The sequence below is a fragment of the Leptopilina boulardi genome, unplaced genomic scaffold (genome assembly GCF_019393585.1).
Source record: "Leptopilina boulardi isolate dan_hultmark-lab unplaced genomic scaffold, ZJU_Lbou_2.1 LbouV2_325, whole genome shotgun sequence".
Classification (NCBI taxonomy): Eukaryota; Metazoa; Arthropoda; class Insecta; order Hymenoptera; family Figitidae; genus Leptopilina; species Leptopilina boulardi.
This window is the reverse complement of record NW_026137891.1, coordinates 5491146-5511109: the sequence shown is the minus strand read 5'-3', so window position 1 is coordinate 5511109 and position 19964 is coordinate 5491146. Positions and strand designations below refer to the sequence as shown.

At 27.3% G+C, this 19964-nt stretch overlaps 4 protein-coding genes across 14 annotated transcripts in view; 2 read left to right on the top strand and 2 right to left on the bottom strand.

The window, feature by feature from the left end:
• Positions 1 to 3: 3 nt before the first annotated feature.
• Positions 4 to 5315, top strand: LOC127284592 (TOM1-like protein 2). Of its 7 annotated transcripts, none has more exons than XM_051310112.1 (8): positions 4 to 285; positions 1334 to 1503; positions 1607 to 1888; positions 2032 to 2286; positions 2356 to 2732; positions 2822 to 3005; positions 3649 to 3699; positions 3812 to 5315. In XM_051310112.1, the coding sequence occupies exons 1-8, from the start codon at positions 228 to 230 to the stop codon at positions 4004 to 4006; spliced, it is 1572 nt and encodes a 523-aa protein (XP_051166069.1). In that variant the 5' UTR covers positions 4 to 227; the 3' UTR covers positions 4007 to 5315. The 7 variants fall into 7 exon arrangements, with proteins under 7 accessions (XP_051166069.1, XP_051166074.1, XP_051166070.1 ...); XM_051310117.1 differs by having other exon boundaries at positions 1999 to 2286; positions 2822 to 2852; XM_051310113.1 differs by having other exon boundaries at positions 1999 to 2286; positions 2822 to 2969.
• A 248-nt stretch (positions 5316 to 5563) lies between these two features.
• LOC127284594 (TELO2-interacting protein 2-like) lies at positions 5564 to 7201 on the bottom strand. Of its 2 annotated transcripts, none has more exons than XM_051310118.1 (2): positions 7042 to 7201; positions 5564 to 6843 (listed from the first exon to the last, which is right to left on the bottom strand). In XM_051310118.1, the coding sequence occupies exon 2, from the start codon at positions 6840 to 6842 to the stop codon at positions 5592 to 5594; it is 1251 nt and encodes a 416-aa protein (XP_051166075.1). In that variant the 5' UTR covers position 6843; positions 7042 to 7201; the 3' UTR covers positions 5564 to 5591. The 2 variants fall into 2 exon arrangements, with proteins under 2 accessions (XP_051166075.1, XP_051166076.1); XM_051310119.1 differs by having other exon boundaries at positions 5564 to 6938; positions 7042 to 7180.
• An 89-nt stretch (positions 7202 to 7290) lies between these two features.
• Positions 7291 to 9236, top strand: LOC127284599 (bifunctional transcriptional activator/DNA repair enzyme Ada). Its single transcript, XM_051310125.1, has 2 exons — positions 7291 to 7420; positions 7575 to 9236. The coding sequence occupies exon 2, from the start codon at positions 7578 to 7580 to the stop codon at positions 8160 to 8162; it is 585 nt and encodes a 194-aa protein (XP_051166082.1). The 5' UTR covers positions 7291 to 7420; positions 7575 to 7577; the 3' UTR covers positions 8163 to 9236.
• The window catches only part of LOC127284591 (uncharacterized), a 40693-nt gene continuing 29255 nt past the window's right edge, over positions 8527 to 19964 (bottom strand). For all 4 annotated transcript variants that reach the window (XM_051310109.1, XM_051310107.1, XM_051310108.1 and 1 more), the window contains 12 exons: positions 19622 to 19865; positions 15661 to 15815; positions 12058 to 12252; positions 11842 to 11951; positions 11460 to 11626; positions 11209 to 11364; positions 11029 to 11096; positions 10862 to 10942; positions 10568 to 10729; positions 10279 to 10476; positions 10044 to 10148; positions 8527 to 9944 (listed from right to left, as the gene is read on the bottom strand). In XM_051310109.1, coding sequence (XP_051166066.1) covers positions 9817 to 9944; positions 10044 to 10148; positions 10279 to 10476; positions 10568 to 10729; positions 10862 to 10942; positions 11029 to 11096; positions 11209 to 11364; positions 11460 to 11626; positions 11842 to 11951; positions 12058 to 12252; positions 15661 to 15815; positions 19622 to 19865 — 1769 coding nt within the window. In that variant the 3' untranslated portion in view covers positions 8527 to 9816. The remainder of the gene's footprint in view (positions 9945 to 10043; positions 10149 to 10278; positions 10477 to 10567; positions 10730 to 10861; positions 10943 to 11028; positions 11097 to 11208; positions 11365 to 11459; positions 11627 to 11841; positions 11952 to 12057; positions 12253 to 15660; positions 15816 to 19621; positions 19866 to 19964) is intronic.

The window sequence follows — 19964 nt, the reverse complement described above, 5'->3', positions numbered from 1 at the left end:
AACTTTTGACAGATGTCACACAACTGTCACCTGCTGACAGAAGAACGTCACAGTTACGGACACTAGCCCATCAATAATTTGATATGATTTAATTGTTTGAACTGAATGCAATTTAATAATTATTTCAATAGCCAAGTGTGTGACGTGAATATCTGTAAATTTCACATATGACACAGTGAATCAAGAAATTTGCTGCAAGTTAAACGCAGTAACAACACACTTCCAGTATGTCGTTTTTCGGTGTTAATGTAAATCCATTTTCCACACCAGTCGGTCAAAGAATAGGTGAGTTTTATTTTTTATTATCTTTTTTTCTTCGAACACAAATTAATTTTATTAATCTATAGTTCCAATGCACATTTGTTTTATTGACAACTTGCTTATGGTCTACTTTTATATAGACGAGTTCATGTTGTTACAGATGAGTTAACTTTTTTTCATTAAAATCATTAAATTATTTAAATGATAATTTTGTTTCAATGTTTTTTTACTATTCAAGAATGTATAAATGTAAATTACCATAAAACTTAAATCCTTTTTATTGTTATGAATTATTATAATTATATTTATTTTTGATGGAAAATTTCTGTTAGACAGGTATATAGATAAGTCGCCGCATACCGCATAAGTCAAGATACCTACGCATTATATGTTTTATGAGTCATTCATTAGAGTTATCAAAACAAATTGAAGACTTTATTTTAACGATATTCAAAGAGATATTTGTTTTTGATTTTTATGATATTCATTTTCAAATTCTTTTTGAAATCTGATTACCAAAAAAGATATCAAATTTTAAGACAAAATACAATATTCATTAAAAATTATTAATATTATTATTATTATTTTAATTAATTTACGCCCACGATTAAACCAAGAACAATGACAGTTTTATCAGTTTTTAGATTATAGGCTTTGATAAATTTTTGTTCGTACTTTTTAATAATAAAATATTTTATTAAGACAAAGATATATGAATTGCAAGAATTGAAGAATATTTAAAAATTCTCTTAACTTTTTTCTTTTATATTTTTATTGTAATATGACACTTTTCAGTGACATAGTCGTTTTTTTATCCAGCTTTCTTGTTTTGTCCTTGAAACAATTGTGCCAAGATTATATGACTTAATTATAGTAACCAATGGTGTAAATAAATCAATGTATATAATATAATATTTAACGATTGGTAATTATTGAGACGTGAATAAAAATTGAAACAATTTCTAACGTTTCAATCTTTATATAATAATTTAGAGAATTATATAAACATTGAAAGAATTATTGCTTTTTGGATATATATATTTTTTTTGTAAATATTTCAAATTTTTTTCAGAGCAAGCCACTGATGGCAGTCTCTCGAGTGAAAATTGGGCCCTAAATATGGAAATATGCGATATAATTAATGAGACAGAAGAAGGTCCGCGTGATGCAATTAAAGCCATAAAGCGCAGACTCAATCAGTCTGCTGGAAAAAATTACACCATCGTCATGTACACCCTTACTGTTAGTATACATATATATATCCCTATAAGTAATCGGCCTCTTATATGAAAATAAATAGAAATTACTCTACTATAAAAAAAAATTATTTTCTTTTTAAATTTAGGTTTTAGAAACATGTGTGAAAAATTGTGGAAAGCGATTTCACGCATTGTCCTGCTCACGAGAATTTGTACAAGAATTAGTGAAGTTAATTGGACCAAAAAATGAACCACCAACTGCCGTTCAAGAGAAAGTATTGAATCTTATTCAAACTTGGGCAGACACTTTTCGTACTTTACCTCATACACAAGGTGTAATACAAGTCTATCAAGAGCTTAAAGCCAAAGGCATACAATTTCCCATGACTGATTTAGATGCCATGGCACCAATAATAACACCTGAAAGGGTAATTGAAAAATAATTTTTATTTTCTCTTTCTTTTTTTTAAGAAAAGGAAATTTAAGAAGCAAATTAGAAACATTTAACTAAATTTCTTGGACTTTTTTTCCGAAATAGAACCAAGGAATCCAAAGTGTATTAAAATTTCAGAGCGTGCCTGAAACGGAACAAAATTTAACCACTAATCCAACAGAGGACCAAGCCTCAATAATAGCGGGGCCACAACAAATGCAATCAGCCAATCAATTGATTCAATTGAGTGATCAACAACTTGCCAAACTACAAAGTGAATTGGACGTTGTTCAAGGAAATATGCGAGTTCTATCGGAAATGCTCGCTTATCTCACAAGTCCTGAACAAGCAGCAAATCAAACACCAGATGCAGCGGATCTTGAATTATTGACTGTAAGATGAAAAATAAAAATTTTTGGTATTTGAAAAGATTTAACTGAAAATGAATTTTTTTTTTTTTAGGAACTATATAATACTTGTAAAGCAATGCAACAACGTGTTGTGGATCTAATTGGAAAATTGGAAAATGATGAAATGACTGCAGAATTATTACGCGTCAATGATGAATTGAATAATCTCTTTTTGCGTTATTCACGATATACAAAGAATAAAGTAGCACCTAGTGCTCTATTGGCACAGGCGATAGGTCGTCCACCAAATGCCGAAGCAAGTGCTATTAAACAGGAGGGCGATTCTTTAATTGATTTATCAGATGGAGTTGAACCGCTTGAGAAACGTGTTGACGCTATTCAAATTTGCCCGAAAAAAGAAGGCGAAAGCGATGAGTTCGATATGTTTGCTCAGTCGCGAAACACTAATTATGAAACATCTAAAAGCAGGTTGACAATTTTTTTTCCAAAAATATAATAATCTATAAAAAATTATATTTAATTAAGAAATTGTACTTAAAAAAAAATATGATTTTTAGTGGCAGCAAATATGAAGATAATATGGAGCAGGTGAGCGGAGATGGACTAAGTACAGCGATTTTAAATCGCAATAATCCTAAACACTCACAACAGACTGCTTCTACTGTTCCTGCTGCTGCTACTACTACCACTACATCCAGTTCCACTGTGCGTAACTCGCTTGAATTCATTTCAAACAGTAGAGTATGAATATTAAAAATTTATTTATGAAAATTATGAATTATTTCTCTCCCTGTGGAGATGGAAATTGCTTTTGTCATGTTCAGTTTCATACTCTGTTGCGTTGTCTATCATTATCATTTACAGTAACGAATTCAGAATTTTTTTTTTCTAGCAGAATGTCAGCTTGTAAATAGTTTCTTTTTTTTACAATTAGTACCTGAATGTCTCTGATAAATGAGAGAAAATTTTGCTTTAGTAACTAGAATTTAAGATTCAAATACCACATTTTTTGTTCTTTATATTAATATATTTCATTTTTCATGCTTATTTAGAAAATATTCAATTTTTCTCTAATTTTCAACATTAAAATGTTTCATATATTTAAAAAATATTTAATTTTTGATAAATAATTTAAATTAAATTTTCATTAGAAGACTGTTAATGCTTTAGTGCTTTACATTTTATTTTGCACGTTATATTTCTGCTCGTACCAGCTTTCTTGAAAAAACAACTCACATATTACAAGGAAATTGGACACAGTATGTAAAAAAATGTGATATTTCTTTCTTAAATATAAATAATGTTTTTTTTATGTTCTGTTAATTCAATATCTCTGTCATGAATGTCTTTAGTTTTTTATTATTTTGTTGTCTTTGTTGCTTAGCTCAATCGAGAATCTGAATTCAGTGAAATGGCAGCTTGGTTAGATCATACGGTAAGCGAATTAAATGTTTAAATGTCAATTTCTTGTTTGCGATGTACAAAAAAAAAAAAGAATAATAAAAAGCGAGGAGATAAAATAACATTTTTTTTGGTTTCAATTTTAGCCTGGAGCTCAAGGGGACCAGTCACTGACATCCTCAGAATTTGACAGATTTTTAGCCGAGCGAGCTGCAGCAGCTGAAGCTCTGCCAACTGTTCCAACAACAACCACTACATCAAGTACAACTACCGCAAGTGGTGGAACCAACATTCAAAGACAAATCAATAAGGACGAAGATAAATCTTTGTTCGCTTTGTAAAATGTAACTACTATTATAATAACTCGTAAACTTTATTTCAACGAAAATCAAGCATGTCATAATCAAGACATTAAGAATTTAGAAGAAAAAAATCAGGATTTTAAAAATCAACTATATGTCTTTCTAGACACTTCAAGAATTAAAAAAATGAAATCAAGTATATGCTTTGAGTTATCAAAAAAAAAAGTGCAGATTAATTAGCGGGAACTGCTAAAAACGAGTTGTATAAATTTTAAAAGACGTAAAAAGACAGGAAAAAATAATTTCTGTCTCATATATATATATATATATAAAAAAAAATTATATATAAACTGCTTCTCGCTTTCACGTACTTATGTGCAAATTAACGAGTTTTACGATTACGTCGCAATTCATCGTCGTTATTTATTCTCTCAAATTAATTATTATGTCTTTATGGGGAAAAAAATAATTGAAGATAAGAGTAAATTTTCTTCAAATTTTTTGCAACTACGTAATCTAAAGACACTAGTTTATGTTATTTGTATATAAAAAAAAGTTGCTAAATAATACACGTTTGATTGACGTTAAAGTCACATTAACGAAAAGATGAAATATATAAATATTTATATATAAATATATATAAAGAAAAAAAATCATGTTTTCCTTACATTCAATTCAAAGTGATAAGATAATAACTTATTAAAAAAAATGAAAGAAAAATCTACAATTTATTATTTATAAAAATTTACGTCTATTAAAAAAGAAGACCTTGATCTACGTTAATATGAATTTTATCATACATAAATATCGAATATCTATTTATAAGGAGTATGATAACAAGATCTATTATTATATTTTACTTTGGATAAAAATTGTATAGTATTTATATTTTTATCGTCTATTGTGCACTCGAATTATGTTAATAATATCATGCAATATTCCTGTGGTAATGGTCAGTAGATATTAATTCGATTGCTTTTTAAAGTCACTGGCTTGTAAAGTATAGTAGGGCTCTTTTTAACTTTATGATCCAAGAGTATTTAATGTTCTACTCGAATAATTCTTTTAAGCTATAGAAGAAAAAACTGTATTACGTTACGCTGAACAGTATTAATATTACAGTGGAACGTACCAAAAAAGAGAAGAGAAAAAAAAACATTTTCAAGTCATGTCTAAGTATATTGTTAAAAAAAAGTGAATCAATTTTTATTTGATTTTAAAATCAAATATCATACGTTCATCGAACGCTAAACGTGCATTTAGTGTTCCAAGTCAGTGGCACATTATACAAGTTACCTGTCACAAGTGTAGAATTTCTTGTTTTGAATAATCAATTTTGTTTACAAATTTCGATTATCTTTTTATTTCAAATTGCCCTCAATAATTAATTTCTAATTCATTGATTCTAATCTTAAATTAACTTGTTTTAAATGTTATTTAAAATTTTGATATTTAATCTTACCAAATTGTTGTTGCCTTCCGTCCTTTTCACGATTTCATTTTCTTAAATATAAAGAAGTATCTTACGATTAGGCAAAAAAATTTTCTGTAAAAATCAATAAAGATAACTATGTAGACAAAAAAAAAAATCACAGATTAAATTAATAAAAAAATATATTGATAATCAATTGGTAATTTCAGACAATTTATTAACAAAGTCACTTCGAAATTTCGATATTAAATTTCTTATTCGTTCGTCTTGCATCAATGCTTTGGTAATTTCTGGCGTTGATTGACACACTAAATATAAACAATCCTCTAAAATTTGAAAAATCTCTTCACTCGCTTCTAATTCAATTAAATTGATATAGAGTTTCAGAAATATTTTATACAAACTTTCGCTATGAGACGAAATTTGATTTTCAAATCGAAAAAGAATAATTTTCATATTTTCTAAAATTATTTTCAAATGATTTAAATCATCATAATGTTCACAGTAACCATCAACAATGCGTATCACTCTCGCGCACCATTTACAACAACCAGGTGAATTTAAAAGTTCCCCTAAAATAATCATGTACGATTGACGAATTTCTTGATTATTTTCACACTCCATCTTATCGAATAATTTCTCAAGAACATTATCACGTTCATTCCATTCGAAGGTGTTAAAGTTCTCTTTATGTAATTCTAATGATTTTAAAATTTTTCCAATACAATTGTACAACAATAATGTACATTTCAATTCTTTTTCAAAGATAAATTTGTCAAGATTAAAAAGTACCATTTCAGCATAACCTGATTTGACAAATTGTTTTTCCATGTGACAATGTTTTACAATTTCAGAAATACATTGTAATCCTAAAATTCTATTCTCCATTTCAAAGTCATCTAGAATTATTAATGCTGTGGGTATTATATCATTGAAATAATTAATAATTGTTGATTTTGTCAATTGAGTGACAAACCATTTGTAACAAATAATTGATGCAGGATAAGTTTTCCATGTGTCTTTTAATAATTTTGGTCTTAATGTGGTAAGAATGCGACCAACATCTTCATTATTTTTCTCAATAAGTTGAGAGAAATTTTCCGATGAATATAAATCACAAAGAATTTCTGATATTCTTTTACATAAACTAAGAGATTCAATTGTAGTCCAAAGATTTTTTTTACTGTGTTCACCGATCATTATTATACAATAACTTTTAAAAATATTAACTTTTGAAGAATTTAATGACATACTTGTTTCATTGTGTTCATCCAAAATATGTTGTAGAATTGACAAAATATCCTGACAATTTTGATTGACAATGTTTCGATAATTTTTAAAATCATCTTCAGTGCATGGACGATGTTTTCCTTCTGGGACACGTGGAACGAATGTTTTTTCTATTAGACGAATACAACTACTCCAGTAACTATCAAATTCCATTCTATTGTAAGAGAAAGATAATATTTTATTTTTATATATTAAAATTCTATTCTTTGATTATTACGATTAAATTATATTTTAATATATTAAACTGTCCTGCAAGAAAAATTTAGAGGTTAGAAAGATTTCTTTAGTTCAAAATATAGATAACATTTAACATATTTTTTACTAGATTATTTAAATTAAAAGGTTAGATTACCTTAAGTCTTTGTGTTGAAATTCTATGAATAAACTTCGTTAAATAATAAAATTAAATCACTATTAATTCAACACGCTTTTTGCATGTCAAAATTTGTTTTTGTTTTGAAAACCATAAACTCTGCGCGATAGACATGCGCATTAACGATATTCGGGATTAAAGGCGCATCTCCATAATAATCAACGCTCATTGGTAGTTTATCCCCGCTTAAATTTGAAAAAGCCAATGAGCGCGATTGTTGTTGACATTTGGAATTTTGAGGTTATATTTACTTTTGTTTTGAAATTGAATTCGTAGGTGTCAGTTATTATTAAAGAACTAAACAATTTGTAACAAAAAGAATTAAATTTCAGCAATAAATATTAAATTAAATATATAGGTAAGAATTATAATTGATAATCAAAACCAATAATGAAACATTAATTGATTACTGAATTTTATTATTAGCTCCAAGAATGAAAAACAAGCGTTTATGAGGAAAGCAAATTTTAAGTGGAATAAAATAAAAAAATAATTAATATTCACCTTTTCAGATCATGTTTAAGCTTCAATCAATGTCAGCAGATGATTATAAAACAGATGGTTTTAAATATAAAATTTTTTACGCATTTCATCAAACACCATTTGGAAAGTGTCTCATTGGAATTTTAAATAATAAAGAAAAAGCAATTTGCCATTTATCTTTTGTCAATAAAAATGAGAGTACATCATTAGAATCTTTGAAAAAGCGCTGGACACAAAATGAATTAATTAAAAATGTTAAGGAGACAACTGAATACGTAGAAATAATTTTTTCACCCAATTTTAAAGGATTAAATGATGAAAATTCTGATTTGGACGATGTAATCTATATTGTTTTGAAAGGAACAGAGTTTCAAATAAAAGTTTGGACACAATTGATTGAAATACCATGTGGTTCGACAACAACTTATGAAAAAATTGCTCAAGCTATTGAAAAACCAACAGCAATTCGTGCCGTGGCAAATGCAATTGCTAATAATCAATTGGGATATTTGATTCCCTGTCATCGTGTTATGAGTAAAAATGGTTGCAATAAATACGAATGGGGAGTGGAACGAAAAATAGAAATTTTAAATTACGAAAAGGAATTAACAAATTAAATCTTAATTGAAAAATATATAAATTATTCATAATGGATTTAAAGAAGAAATAATTATTATATGTATTATCAATAGTTTATTTTTTTACTTAAAAAAATCGATAAATATAATAAAATACACAACTGCACACTAATACACTGAGTATGTAAATTTAAAAAATATATGTTTATATAAATTGTATAAAGTGTGCTTCATTTTTCATACTCTGTAAAAATATGCAGTACTCTCTCTCCCTCTCTTTCTATTCTCTTGTAAAAAGTACACATTCAAAATTTTTTTTTAAATTCTGTTTCGTGGCGATTTTAGACATGTTTCAAAAAAAAATGATTTCATTTAATAAATAGGAACAATATTTAAAAATATATAATATTTCAATTATATTTTTATTTTATTAACGAAACAGTTTGAAATCGTCACAATTCATTTTTTACAGTTTTATATTTAAAAAGGTTTTCTTTGACATAAAGAGACAATTTTTTCTTTTCTATTTGAAAAGAAATGTATTTTATTTAATTTGCATTTAAACGTATTTAAGAATTATATTATAAGTACGAGGCGTTACTACTTGGTAGTAAAACGGCATTGACGGTGAACAGATTAAATAAATTTTTTGTTCCTTGAGACGCCGTCGAATCACATTTAATTGGAGTTTACAATTGTAATTTAAAATTCAATCACTCCATATTATTATTTCTAAGTCACAAGCGCACTTATACATGGAAGTTTCTTAAGAATTTTAATTCTATACACTATAGTTCTATTTAAATATACAAATATTTACAATCAACTATTCACAAACTAAAATATAAAGCGTTAATTAAATATTCGATGGACATTCCAAGAAGTGTTTTCATTTAAAGATTTTTAAGTATTTCATCAAATTTTTTTTTGGCGTCTAGATTAACTTAGAAAACATTGAGGTATTAAAAATCAGCCTTGAAACTTATATTGTGTGGCAGTTTAAATGTTTGGAAGCTTTTAATCATTTCTGATCTTTTCCTTTTTTTTAGCAATTTGAATAATAGAATTACAATAATATGGTAGAAAAATACTTTACGGTGGATAAAAAATAGTTTAATAAAACATAAAAACGATACAAAAATGTATCGTATTAAAATCAATGTAAAACGGAATGATCCACCATCCTGAAATCTCAGGAAATTCAATTAAAATGTACAAATTCGATTTGTAATGTTAATTTGAAACTTATTTTTGGTAATAAACTGTGCTAAAACAAATTTTCCTACTATTGTGATATTACGAAGTTTTTTTTAACGTAATCAGACATTTGCTGATATAATTTTTTTTTCTTTTTTTTTTATAAACCTATTAATGTACAACGATATTAATTTACTATCACGAGTTAGAAATTCGCGACCTAAAATTTTTTTTTCGGTAATTGATTTATAAAAATATACACATTAAATTATTAATATTCCATTGTGTTCGCGATTTCTAGAATGCTTTGCTATCTAATACATTTATTGTATTTTTATTTTCTCAAAATCGCTTCTATTTTTTCCCTTTTTCGACCTTTCAAAAATTATTGGACTATGACTATTTTTTAAAAAGGGATTTTTTTTCTCTTTCACTTTAAAAGCTGAACATGAAAATTCTTTCATTTTTTTCTTGACGAAAAAAGTATTTCTTTTTTTTAAAGGCTGGATGTCAATTTTTTAATGTATAATAATGTAAAAAGTATTATTAATACTGGCAAGCTCGAAGAATATTTTGTACTTCTCGCAGATGAAGAAATAACTCGTGGAGGCATTCTAGTTGGCCCTAATAAAAAATAAAAATAGTCCCAATATAATCATATGTACATAATATAATTTTAAATAATGTAGTAATCTAAGTAATCAATTGTGTCTACATCATTACCTTGACTTCGCGGTCGGTATGTTGTAGAATGACGTATTGATGGAACTTTTGTGATTGGTCTCATTGGCGTTGGAGCAGGACTTGGTGAATTTCCATAGCATTGTCCTAAAAAATTTATAAAATTATAAATAAAAAATCACTACTATAATTATATTTTCTATTCATTTTTAAGTAAATTAACATTTGATATTCTAATATTTTTATATTCAAACTTTTCTTTCAAGTTTTTATTTACCTTTTTTATAAAGTCGCATTCCTTGCTCTTTGGGGATGATATTGCGAATACAATGATCTCCAGCTTCTTTGATGTAAATTTCTTCATCGTTAATTATTAAACCGACAAAACATTCTTTTGTTTTAGTGTCATTTCTCATTGTATATGTGTACATTACTCTGTTTTCTTCCCATTGTCCAAGGCATACGTAGGAACGTTCTAAAATAAAAATAAATTTTATTATAATCTTGTTTTTCTTCTAAAAAAAAATAATTCTTACAGAATATTTTTCATTTTTAAAAAAACATACCTTCGAATAATTCACCAGTAATGCAATCGCTAACTTTAAAATACATGATTTCTCTAGTTTGGCAATTACTACTTAATTCTGCACACATTCCTGGAATGTCAACGATTTGTCCCATGTATTGTCCTGTAATTGGACATGGAGATTCTACTGTGCGTTCGATACCTATAAAAAGATGTAACAATTAATATTTTATAAAAATTTCTAATTATTATAATTATTTCAGTATTAAAAAAAATGCATTTTTCTAAAAGAAAATATTTCATTTTTTAATATTAGTAAATATTTGTTACTTACGAGCTTGTGTCATCCAAACTGGTTTATCAAAGTTCGGATTGTCACATAAGTTCGGTTGATAAATTGGACTTGAGAGCAAACCTGTTTAAATGAATTAATTGTTAATTTCTGTCAAAATATATTTTCAAAATAATTCAATTTTTGGAAAAAATTTATAAAATTCTCACTTGTTGCGAATTCCATTACATTTTCACTTCTTTGCCTCATCAGCATACAGGCGAAAGCTTCTCGTTCGCTAAAAGAAAAGAAAAAAATTAAACTCGTTAATAAAGTTATAAATAACTGTAAATGAAAATTAAACTATTAATTTAAAAAACTATTTTTTTGACATAAATAAGAAATCATACCAATGATCTTTGGAGTAAACTACATATCGTCCAGTATCATGATTAGCATCCACAGCAATGAAAGTGAAACTATTATACCCATTTCGATCGATAAAAGTCATTGTTCCATCAATGACCAAAGATTCTTCCCATTCGCCTTGTGCCCATTTAGGAAATCTATAAAAAAAATTTTTTTAATAATTTTTATCAAAAAATTACAAGAGATAATTATAACTTTAAAATTTGTATTTATTAAAAAGTAAAGAACTTACGAGGATAAATGTGTTTTGACATAAGATGGAGTCGTTTTTTGATTCGTTGCTTTTGTCAATTCTAAATTCTCATAACCCATCGTTGCATTCATAAGATTTTGCGTACAACTTGAATCACTGCTAAAGGCCAGATAAGTTTTTCCTTTTTTATTATCCACATAAAAAAGCTGTAAGTAATTTAAAATAAAACATTAAGTCTAATTTCACCTTTTTTTAAAATTCAATTACGAATAATTCGCTGGGTTAGTGGAAAAAAAGGATACGTCCGTTTGATTTAACTATGACGTGTCCTTTTTTTCCAATAACCCAGCGAATTGTTAAGTGATAAAAAAAAATTATTAAAAAACTAAATATAAAAAGTAATAAAATTTATTCAACTTACTCCACAACGATATTGAGGTCTAAAACCTCCACCTTCTTTTGTGTCTTCTAAAGCAATGTACCGAGCTCCATTTGGTCCTTCCCAGCTTCCCAAACAATTGAATGTTATATCTGTGAAAAAGGAAATAAAAATTATCATTTAAAATAAAATTTCAAACATAGAAAAGGAGAAAAATAATTAAAAGAAAAAATAAATAATAATAAAAATGAATCTTACCAAAACTATCGAAGGAACAACGCTTGAATTGTAAATGAATTACAGAACCAACTGGACAAGTATCAAAATCAGAGGAATATGAATTACATTCAAATTTTTCCTCCGTTCCCTCATTAATATCGTATCTAAAATGATATCGTCCCGCAATTGGACAGTACTCGTAAGTAATTGGAGCCCCTCCAATATCTTTTGTACCTGCACAAAAAAGCAATAAAAAATTTAATTAAAAAAAAACAAAAATTAAGACCATTTAATTAAAATATTAAATAATTAAAAATATCCTCATGATTTTACTCATATAAAATATAAATTCTAAATTCCAAATTCAAACCACATTTAAAATAATTTTCATTCCCTTTTTTTGAATAAATTAAATGATTTATACGATTCTTGGAATTAAAATCTGATTTTTTTTCTCACTAAAATATAAAACATAATCGGAATTTTATGATTTCCTTTTTATTTTCTTTTTTATATAAATTTCTCCACAAAAGTAAATTTTATTCCATAATCTCCTATACGAAGATTTCAAGAATTGAATTTCTAAACAATGATCATTGTCATCTGATGGAACGTGATAGGATAAAATCGTTCGCGTACGTGACTATAAATAAAAAATATAATGTAATATACAAAAGTTTCTTCTCAGAGAATAGAAATATTAATAGCACAGTCACTAGATTCTTATATACAGGTAAATCATCATATATATATATATATATACAATATTTAATGGACAGTGTAAGACATGGTTTAGTATACACAATGGACTGAACAACACCCCCAAAACAGGAAGTAGATGAAATACCACACGACTTTCCCGCGTGAAGGGTGCAATAGCGAAACCTTTTCCCTTTTTTTTAGACCCAACTTGAAATTGGAGTAGTTTTTTGTTTCTTTAAATTTATTTTCGTTTCTCTTTCATTCAAAAATTTAAAAAAAAAGGAAATTATTAACTATTTTATTAAATTATTCATTATTTTAATAAAAATATTTTGATTTTGTTTTATTTGAAAAAAATGTAAATTTCAAGAAAATTTCAACTTTATGTGTGATAAAAAATGCTGACAGTGTCTCAGCATCATTTTGATTCTGCAGTTACAAATCGCAATTTTTCTAAAGTTGTCGCGTGGAATGTCACTCTTGCTGACTATGAGGTTTTGTCGCGCGCCGCGCCGAGTAAACGATTTGGTCTGGTCACGGAGAGTTGTCGGTTGCAAGTCAGGTAACCAGTAGGGGTATCAGGTAGGTAGAATTTCTTCTTTGTCTTCTTTTTCCTCTATTACTTCCGTTCCTTTTTTTTCTCCCCACCCCCCTCTCTCTCTCACACCCTCTCCACGCTTCGCTGGATCCATTGATCAAAGAAGGTCACTGCTCGTTATTGGAATTTATGAATCTTCTGAATTGGTCTCCACTGAGACTGGTCCTTGTTTGCAAAGAGTGAAAGAGAAAGAGAGAGAGAGAGAGAGAAACTTGAAAAAAACGAAACCTCAAAACCCCCCTGGACATGAATGAACTTCCAAAAAGGGTAGACTTTCCATAAGTAGTGTACAGCTGGTCAGTTTCTATTAGCTTCAAAAAAATTTTTCCAAAGAAATCTCTAATAAAGGGACCCATTCAAAAATTATTTTTCTTCCTTCCGGTTTATAGAAAATAACGACATTCAACAATAAAATTCCTATTAATGATACAATGATGAAAATAAAAATCGATCGATTTTAAATAAAAATGGTTGGATTATTTTTTTTTTTTTTTTTATAAAAACCAAGAAAGATAATGGGCGAGATTCCTTAACAGACCATGGTTCATTGGGTCCAACCTCGAGGACGATTATACACTGAAGACTCATAGCCACTCCCACGCCAGGATCGTTCTCTGGATGGCGAAAAAAAAAGAAGAAGAAAAGATTAGAAAGAATAAGAAGATACAGACGGCGCGAAGAATGAACAGAATACGAATATCCTGGATGAGAAACTCCATCTTCACCAGGAGAGAGAATTCCCTGGGTGGGCTACCATCTCAGGATCGTACTTCAAACCAAGGTACAGTGCCTTTCCATTTCCTTATACCCTCAAGTGTCAAGGAAGAAATATTACTTGCGAGGCCTCTCAACACGGTTAAATAAAAAATAATAATAATAATAAAAGAAAAAGGTAGTCTTGAAAAATATATCTTCTTCGTTGATTTACCAACTAGGCAAATAATAATTAATATTGTTCACAAACAATACTAATTTGAGAGCTGTCTATGCGTTCGCCAAGAACAAAGTAAGATTTACTGATGAAGAAACACTATATCGATGTCCTTCAACTTTTTTTTCAATAAAATTGCCTACTTTTTTTTTCTTCTTATAAATTATTCTTTTTACAACTCTGTGAACCGAGAAAAATTCGTCACGCCACCATGAACTGAAAGGACAAAAAGAATTTTTTACATCATTCATTCTAATTTTACAAAGATTTTGTAAAAATTTAATTTAAAAAAAAAAAATACAACAAGGAAAATAAATAGAAAAATTGGAAACAGAGCTCGTTTATAATAAAAGAAATTCACTTTGGAAATAATTTAAAATGATCGTATGCATTTTAAAATGATTATATCGCCATTGAGAATCGAAACTTGATAAAGTCGACTTTTAGCAGCTGAGAAACTGGAGATTCACTAACCATAAAGCGATGACTATATTTCCAACAAGTGGACCGTGTAGAAACTCGTCTCAAGGATTCAATTTGTATCGGTATGAGATTGATACAAAAGATTCAAGATTTCTTTATACAAAATATAATCCAGTATTTACAATTCTATATTTTACTTATAATTATTTTTTATAAAAAAAATATAAAAAAGAAAAATTAGAATTCAAAGGAAAAAAATTCAGCAACATTTTATGAAGATCAAGAAAAAAATATGTTTTTATGAATCAAGGTCATTGTTAAATTCAATGTCGACAACCCTTGAGAACCTGGGAGCTGTTTTTTTTTCTTTTTTTTTTAATTATTATGAGGTCGTCTTCATATAATATATAGCGTGTACGCGGCCGATTATGTAAATCTGTGATCGCATAAAAGAATTTTAATTGATGCATTCTTGAGAAAGACAACGCAATAAAAGCGCGTGCATGTGCACTCTCTAGTTTAACACACAGCAAAGTATATTAAAAATAACCGTATCCGCCCTCCTACACATTGTTCACCTACGTCGTTACGCAAGCTTCATTACTTCCCTCCAGACTAATTAACGTTAATTAATAAGTTTATATACATTAATCCATTGCACATATGTAATTGTTGATCGTTCTGTCGAATCAGCAAAAAATTAAAACAAGTCCAATCGAAGACAGGAAGTTGAGTAGATTTTGAATTAGTATATCCGTTACAAAAATTGCTGACTTGTTTCGCTTTTTTTTGCAAAACCTTGACTCATACAAATTTGTTTACTCATTTATTTGATTTGGAAAAAAAATTCGTATTTTCATTGACGAAACCAGATTAGTCACTGTCAATGACCTCGTTGATAAATTTTAAATGTTCTGTTTTTACAAAAAAATAATTATTTAACGAGAATGAAATTTTTTTTCAATAATAAAATAAATATTATACTTACGATATAAAATTGATGTTGCATTTAATGCCCCACAGGATTCTATGGCGGCAGTCTCGGATGTATAACACTTGTTTAAATTCTCTGAGAATACTTCAACAACGTTGCGTGACCTTCGTTCAAGTCGGAAACATCTTATGCAGTCTCCTTCGCCGTAACTGTAATCAAATTAAAATTAGTATAGAATTTCACAAACTATTTACCATATATAAAGTTCTCTAATTTCATTTCGTTTTATTTAAAAAATATATTTATTTTTTGTATTTCACTTTTTTATTATTAAATATTTCAAAATGTAAAATTTTTCTCTTTTATATCAAATGTATATTATAAGACGACAAAGTTGTAAAGCAATAAATTGTGTATAGAGATAAAGTTTCTGAAAATCTTTATTTTGGACATCTTGAAAGTTAAATATTTGTGTTGAAATAAAGGAGAGCAATTAAGGAACTACTGATTCGAATCTTTAAAGATATTCGTTTGAGAAAACCGCTACTGTGTGTGCATATATAAGAGACTGTTAAAGTATTATATAGAGAAAATACTGACAACCCTCTCTGCAAGTCTTTGAATTTATGTACACAAGTGTGCAAAGTATAAAACGGCCAACATCGTTATCCCTAGACTCATAATTTTCACTAGTAAGTCTGCGGAGCAGCAGCTGTAGACCGCGAGGAATGTTTCTCCAGTGATGATATACAGGAAGCCATTTTTATGACCCATCTTATGTTTTAATACATCAAATTTACAAAGTATATTATAATAAAAAAAGAAACACCTTACGATAAAATTAATAAGAAATATATTTTTGAAAAAAAAGTTGAAATCAACTCTTTAAATGTAATTCAGATTCAAACTTGTAATGTAACTAAAAAAATAAAGAACTTAACGGATCGACTTTAAGATAAAAAAAGTCGATTTATATTCCAAAACAAATCGAAAAAGTCGATTTTTTTTATTTTAACAAAATTAAATCGGTTAATGAACCGATATAATACTTTAAATAACTTAGATATTAAATTTATTTTATTAATTTTGTAATGAGAATAATTCTATAAAAATATTATCAAGAAAATTTATTTCGAATATTTCAGAATCGAACTAATTGTAAAATAAATTTTCAAAATCTTATTTAAGTATGACAAATTTTTAAAAAAATTCTTAAAGTTCCATTTTTAATAATGATAATAATAATTAATTTGAATAATTAATTAATTATTTCATAATTTTTTGAAGTTTGATTAAAGCAATTTATTCGAATTTAAAATTTTGTCATAATTTTTAGTATTGATGGTCAAAAAAATTCCAAGCAATATTTAATCAAGTTTTACAGATTTTAAAATAAAAATTTTTTTTAAATAATAATAATAATTTTACAAGAGTTAAAGTTAAAATTTTTCAAAATAATTGAATTTCAAAAGATTTTGTTAATTTTCAGATAATAATTAAATTTTACAGAACTAAAAATAATTTACCAATTATTTTTAGATAAAATTTTTTTAAAAGTAATTGAATTTTCAAAGATTTACAATTTTGATTTTTGAAATTAATTGAATTTCAAGTGATTTTTAATTTTAAATTTTTTATGATTTCACTAAAAAATTTATTAGAAATTGCAGACAAAAATAGAATAATTTGAAAAGTTTTTAAGTGAAATACGGTTTCAGATAGTTCAATTTTCGAAGAATATTATAAAAATCATTAAAAAAAATTGAAATTTTTACAAATAATTAAATTTTAAGTGACTTTGAATTAAAAAGTTTTTGTTAATTTTATTTGCTAATTTTTTTTTCAAATTATAAACAATTATTAAATTTCATAAAAATTTTAATTGAAAAATAGTTTAAGATAATTGAATTTGTGAAGAATTTATTTAAATTTATTAAAATTAATTAATCTAGTGAAGAATTTTAGTTAAAAATTTATTAAATAAGTAAAATAAATAAGATCTGCATTGTATACTAAAAAAAGTATTTTGTTTAAAAATTTTGTAAAAAAAAAATGTAAAAAGAATAAAAAAACTCTCATTTTATTAAAATAAGTCAAAAAAAGTCGCATAATCCGAGACCTGCATAAGAAAAAACGAGTAAAGATAAAATTAACAAAAATCGAAAGTAGTTTCACTATATAATTGTAAATTAGATCCTTCTAAGCGATAAAGTATATGAAGTACGTCTTTTTTAAAAGTTCATAGAAGATGCTTGTACACATCGTTTGCAAAAGAAGCAAATATATAACTAAAGGTGTGGTGAACGGATATGCCACACGATTCTCAACATTTTTTTTTTTTTCATAGAAGAGAGAAAGATTCTTGTAACTGTTAAGATGTGTATAAACAAGAAATCGTTTTCAGAAAAAAAAGTTTAAAAAGCTACTAACATATCTACATGTATTAAAAAAAATCAAAAGATAAAAAATCTAGTTGACGTAAACGAGAAAATAAACGATGAAATAATTTAAATTAAAAATAGAATATAACTACATATATATGTATATGATCTTATATGTGCGCGAGGAGGTAAAAGGACGAATGTGAAGAAGCTACAAGAGCTAATTTGAATTGATGAGCTCCCTGATCAGCCTAATGAATTCCTGTCATTATCATATGGGCTAAAATTATCATACAACATTGGTACAAAATAAACATCTCGAGAATTAACCATCGAATTAAAATGATCTATAGCTTCCCATTAGTCTGCGCAATATTATAAAAGGTTTTCTACCTTGAATTGCAAATCAGTTTAAAATTATTTTTGCATGAAGCTACAAAAATTATTGAAGAAAATAATAAACAAAATAAAACTACAAGCGCGATTTCTATAAAATTATAATAGAGGAAGAAAATTATTTTGTTCTTACCTCTCTTTAGTTTTTATTAAGAAAAATAAATTTTTAACGACAAAATGTAAAAGGTTTGCGTGACTTGAATATAATAAAAATAATTGTCGTTTATTTCACTTAGAATGCAATTTCAAGTTCTGACATGAAAATGGTACTCAAGGGGCTAATTTTTCTCCTGTGCGTGAAAAAGAAACGAGGGTCGATAAAGAGCAATCGAAATCTATTGAATTGGGGTGCAAGTGTTAAAGTCTTCTCCTTGGCAGTTGGCCATTTCTCTCTTTTTTTTTTTTTAATTCAGAAAATTATCCTCGGTATATAGCAATGCGCATCGCAGTCTGGCACTGCCTGGAACGAGAGACGTCTATTTTCGTCGTAGACATTTTACAGACGACATGTTTCGTTGGCGGCATCCTTTGGATTCACTCAGTTGTTACATTTGAAAAATAATCAAGTACCCTAAAAGTCTTCTGCACATCACATAATGTTCAATTCGCTAGACATGGGACAAAAAATGCGAAAGTAATATGAATATTACGAGACATGAATTCTACTTAGCCGAATTTTTTATTTTTTAATTAAAATTAAAATTTTATTGAATTTGAAACATTAAAAATGAATATTATATTTTTAAATTAAAATTGACGTTCCCATGAAAGGATTTCTGATTGAATGTATATAAAGCTAATGAAAAAATAACTGAAAATTGTTGGAAATCTAAGCAAATTGTTGATCCTCATTTCTCGCAATTGTGCAATGATTTAGCTTCTCGTGACAGAGAGAGAGTGGAAAAAAAATGCACTACATTGAGATACGAGGAATATATATAGGAGACAACATTGACATATCAGACACGCGATATTGCGTTCTACATATCACTATTTTTAATCCAAGATTCTCGATAATAATATGCATTAAATTTTATTTTTTAAAATGCTACTTTCATTGATAAATAATTTTCCCATCAAATATCTGACTCATATGAAACGCATGAATATTCTCACTATAAATTATCCAATGTTTCAAAAAAGATTTTCATTTTATATTTTTGCAATTAAAATAAAATATAAAAATGCACCTGTCATTTTTTTTTTTAGTGAAAATATAAAAATTTAATTTCCCTTACCTGTCAATGAGCAATACGTTATTTCCGACTTTTTTGTGGCACACTCCCCAAACAGGTATGGCATTATAGGTAATATTTATTGGTGAATACTGAATAGGTTCATTTCTAGTCATCGAACCCTTCGCATTTTTACCGCTCACTTGCATCATAAATTCACCCTGAAGCTCTGCAGGAAAATAACAGCTCGATGACACGTGAGTTTCATAATTTCTTAGTTGATCTGTCGTCGAAAGAGTCGTTTCAGCTGAAAACAATAATAATCAGTAAGAAACTCAATTAAAAAAACTATATACAAAATTTTCTTTTGTTTCTATTTTTGTTAAAATTTAATCATTAATCTTCA

Excerpts from the sequence above, each read along its gene's own strand:
- LOC127284599 (XM_051310125.1), top strand. The coding sequence starts at position 7,578 with ATGTTTAAGCTTCAATCAATGTCAGCAGATGATTATAAAACAGATGGT.
- LOC127284594 (XM_051310118.1), bottom strand. The coding sequence starts at position 6,842 with ATGGAATTTGATAGTTACTGGAGTAGTTGTATTCGTCTAATAGAAAAA.
- LOC127284592 (XM_051310111.1), top strand. The coding sequence starts at position 228 with ATGTCGTTTTTCGGTGTTAATGTAAATCCATTTTCCACACCAGTCGGT. Across the intron at positions 286-1,333 it reads ACCAGTCGGTCAAAGAATAG|AGCAAGCCACTGATGGCAGT; the intron begins GTGAGTTTTATT and ends AATTTTTTTCAG. Across the intron at positions 1,504-1,606 it reads TCGTCATGTACACCCTTACT|GTTTTAGAAACATGTGTGAA; the intron begins GTTAGTATACAT and ends TTTTAAATTTAG.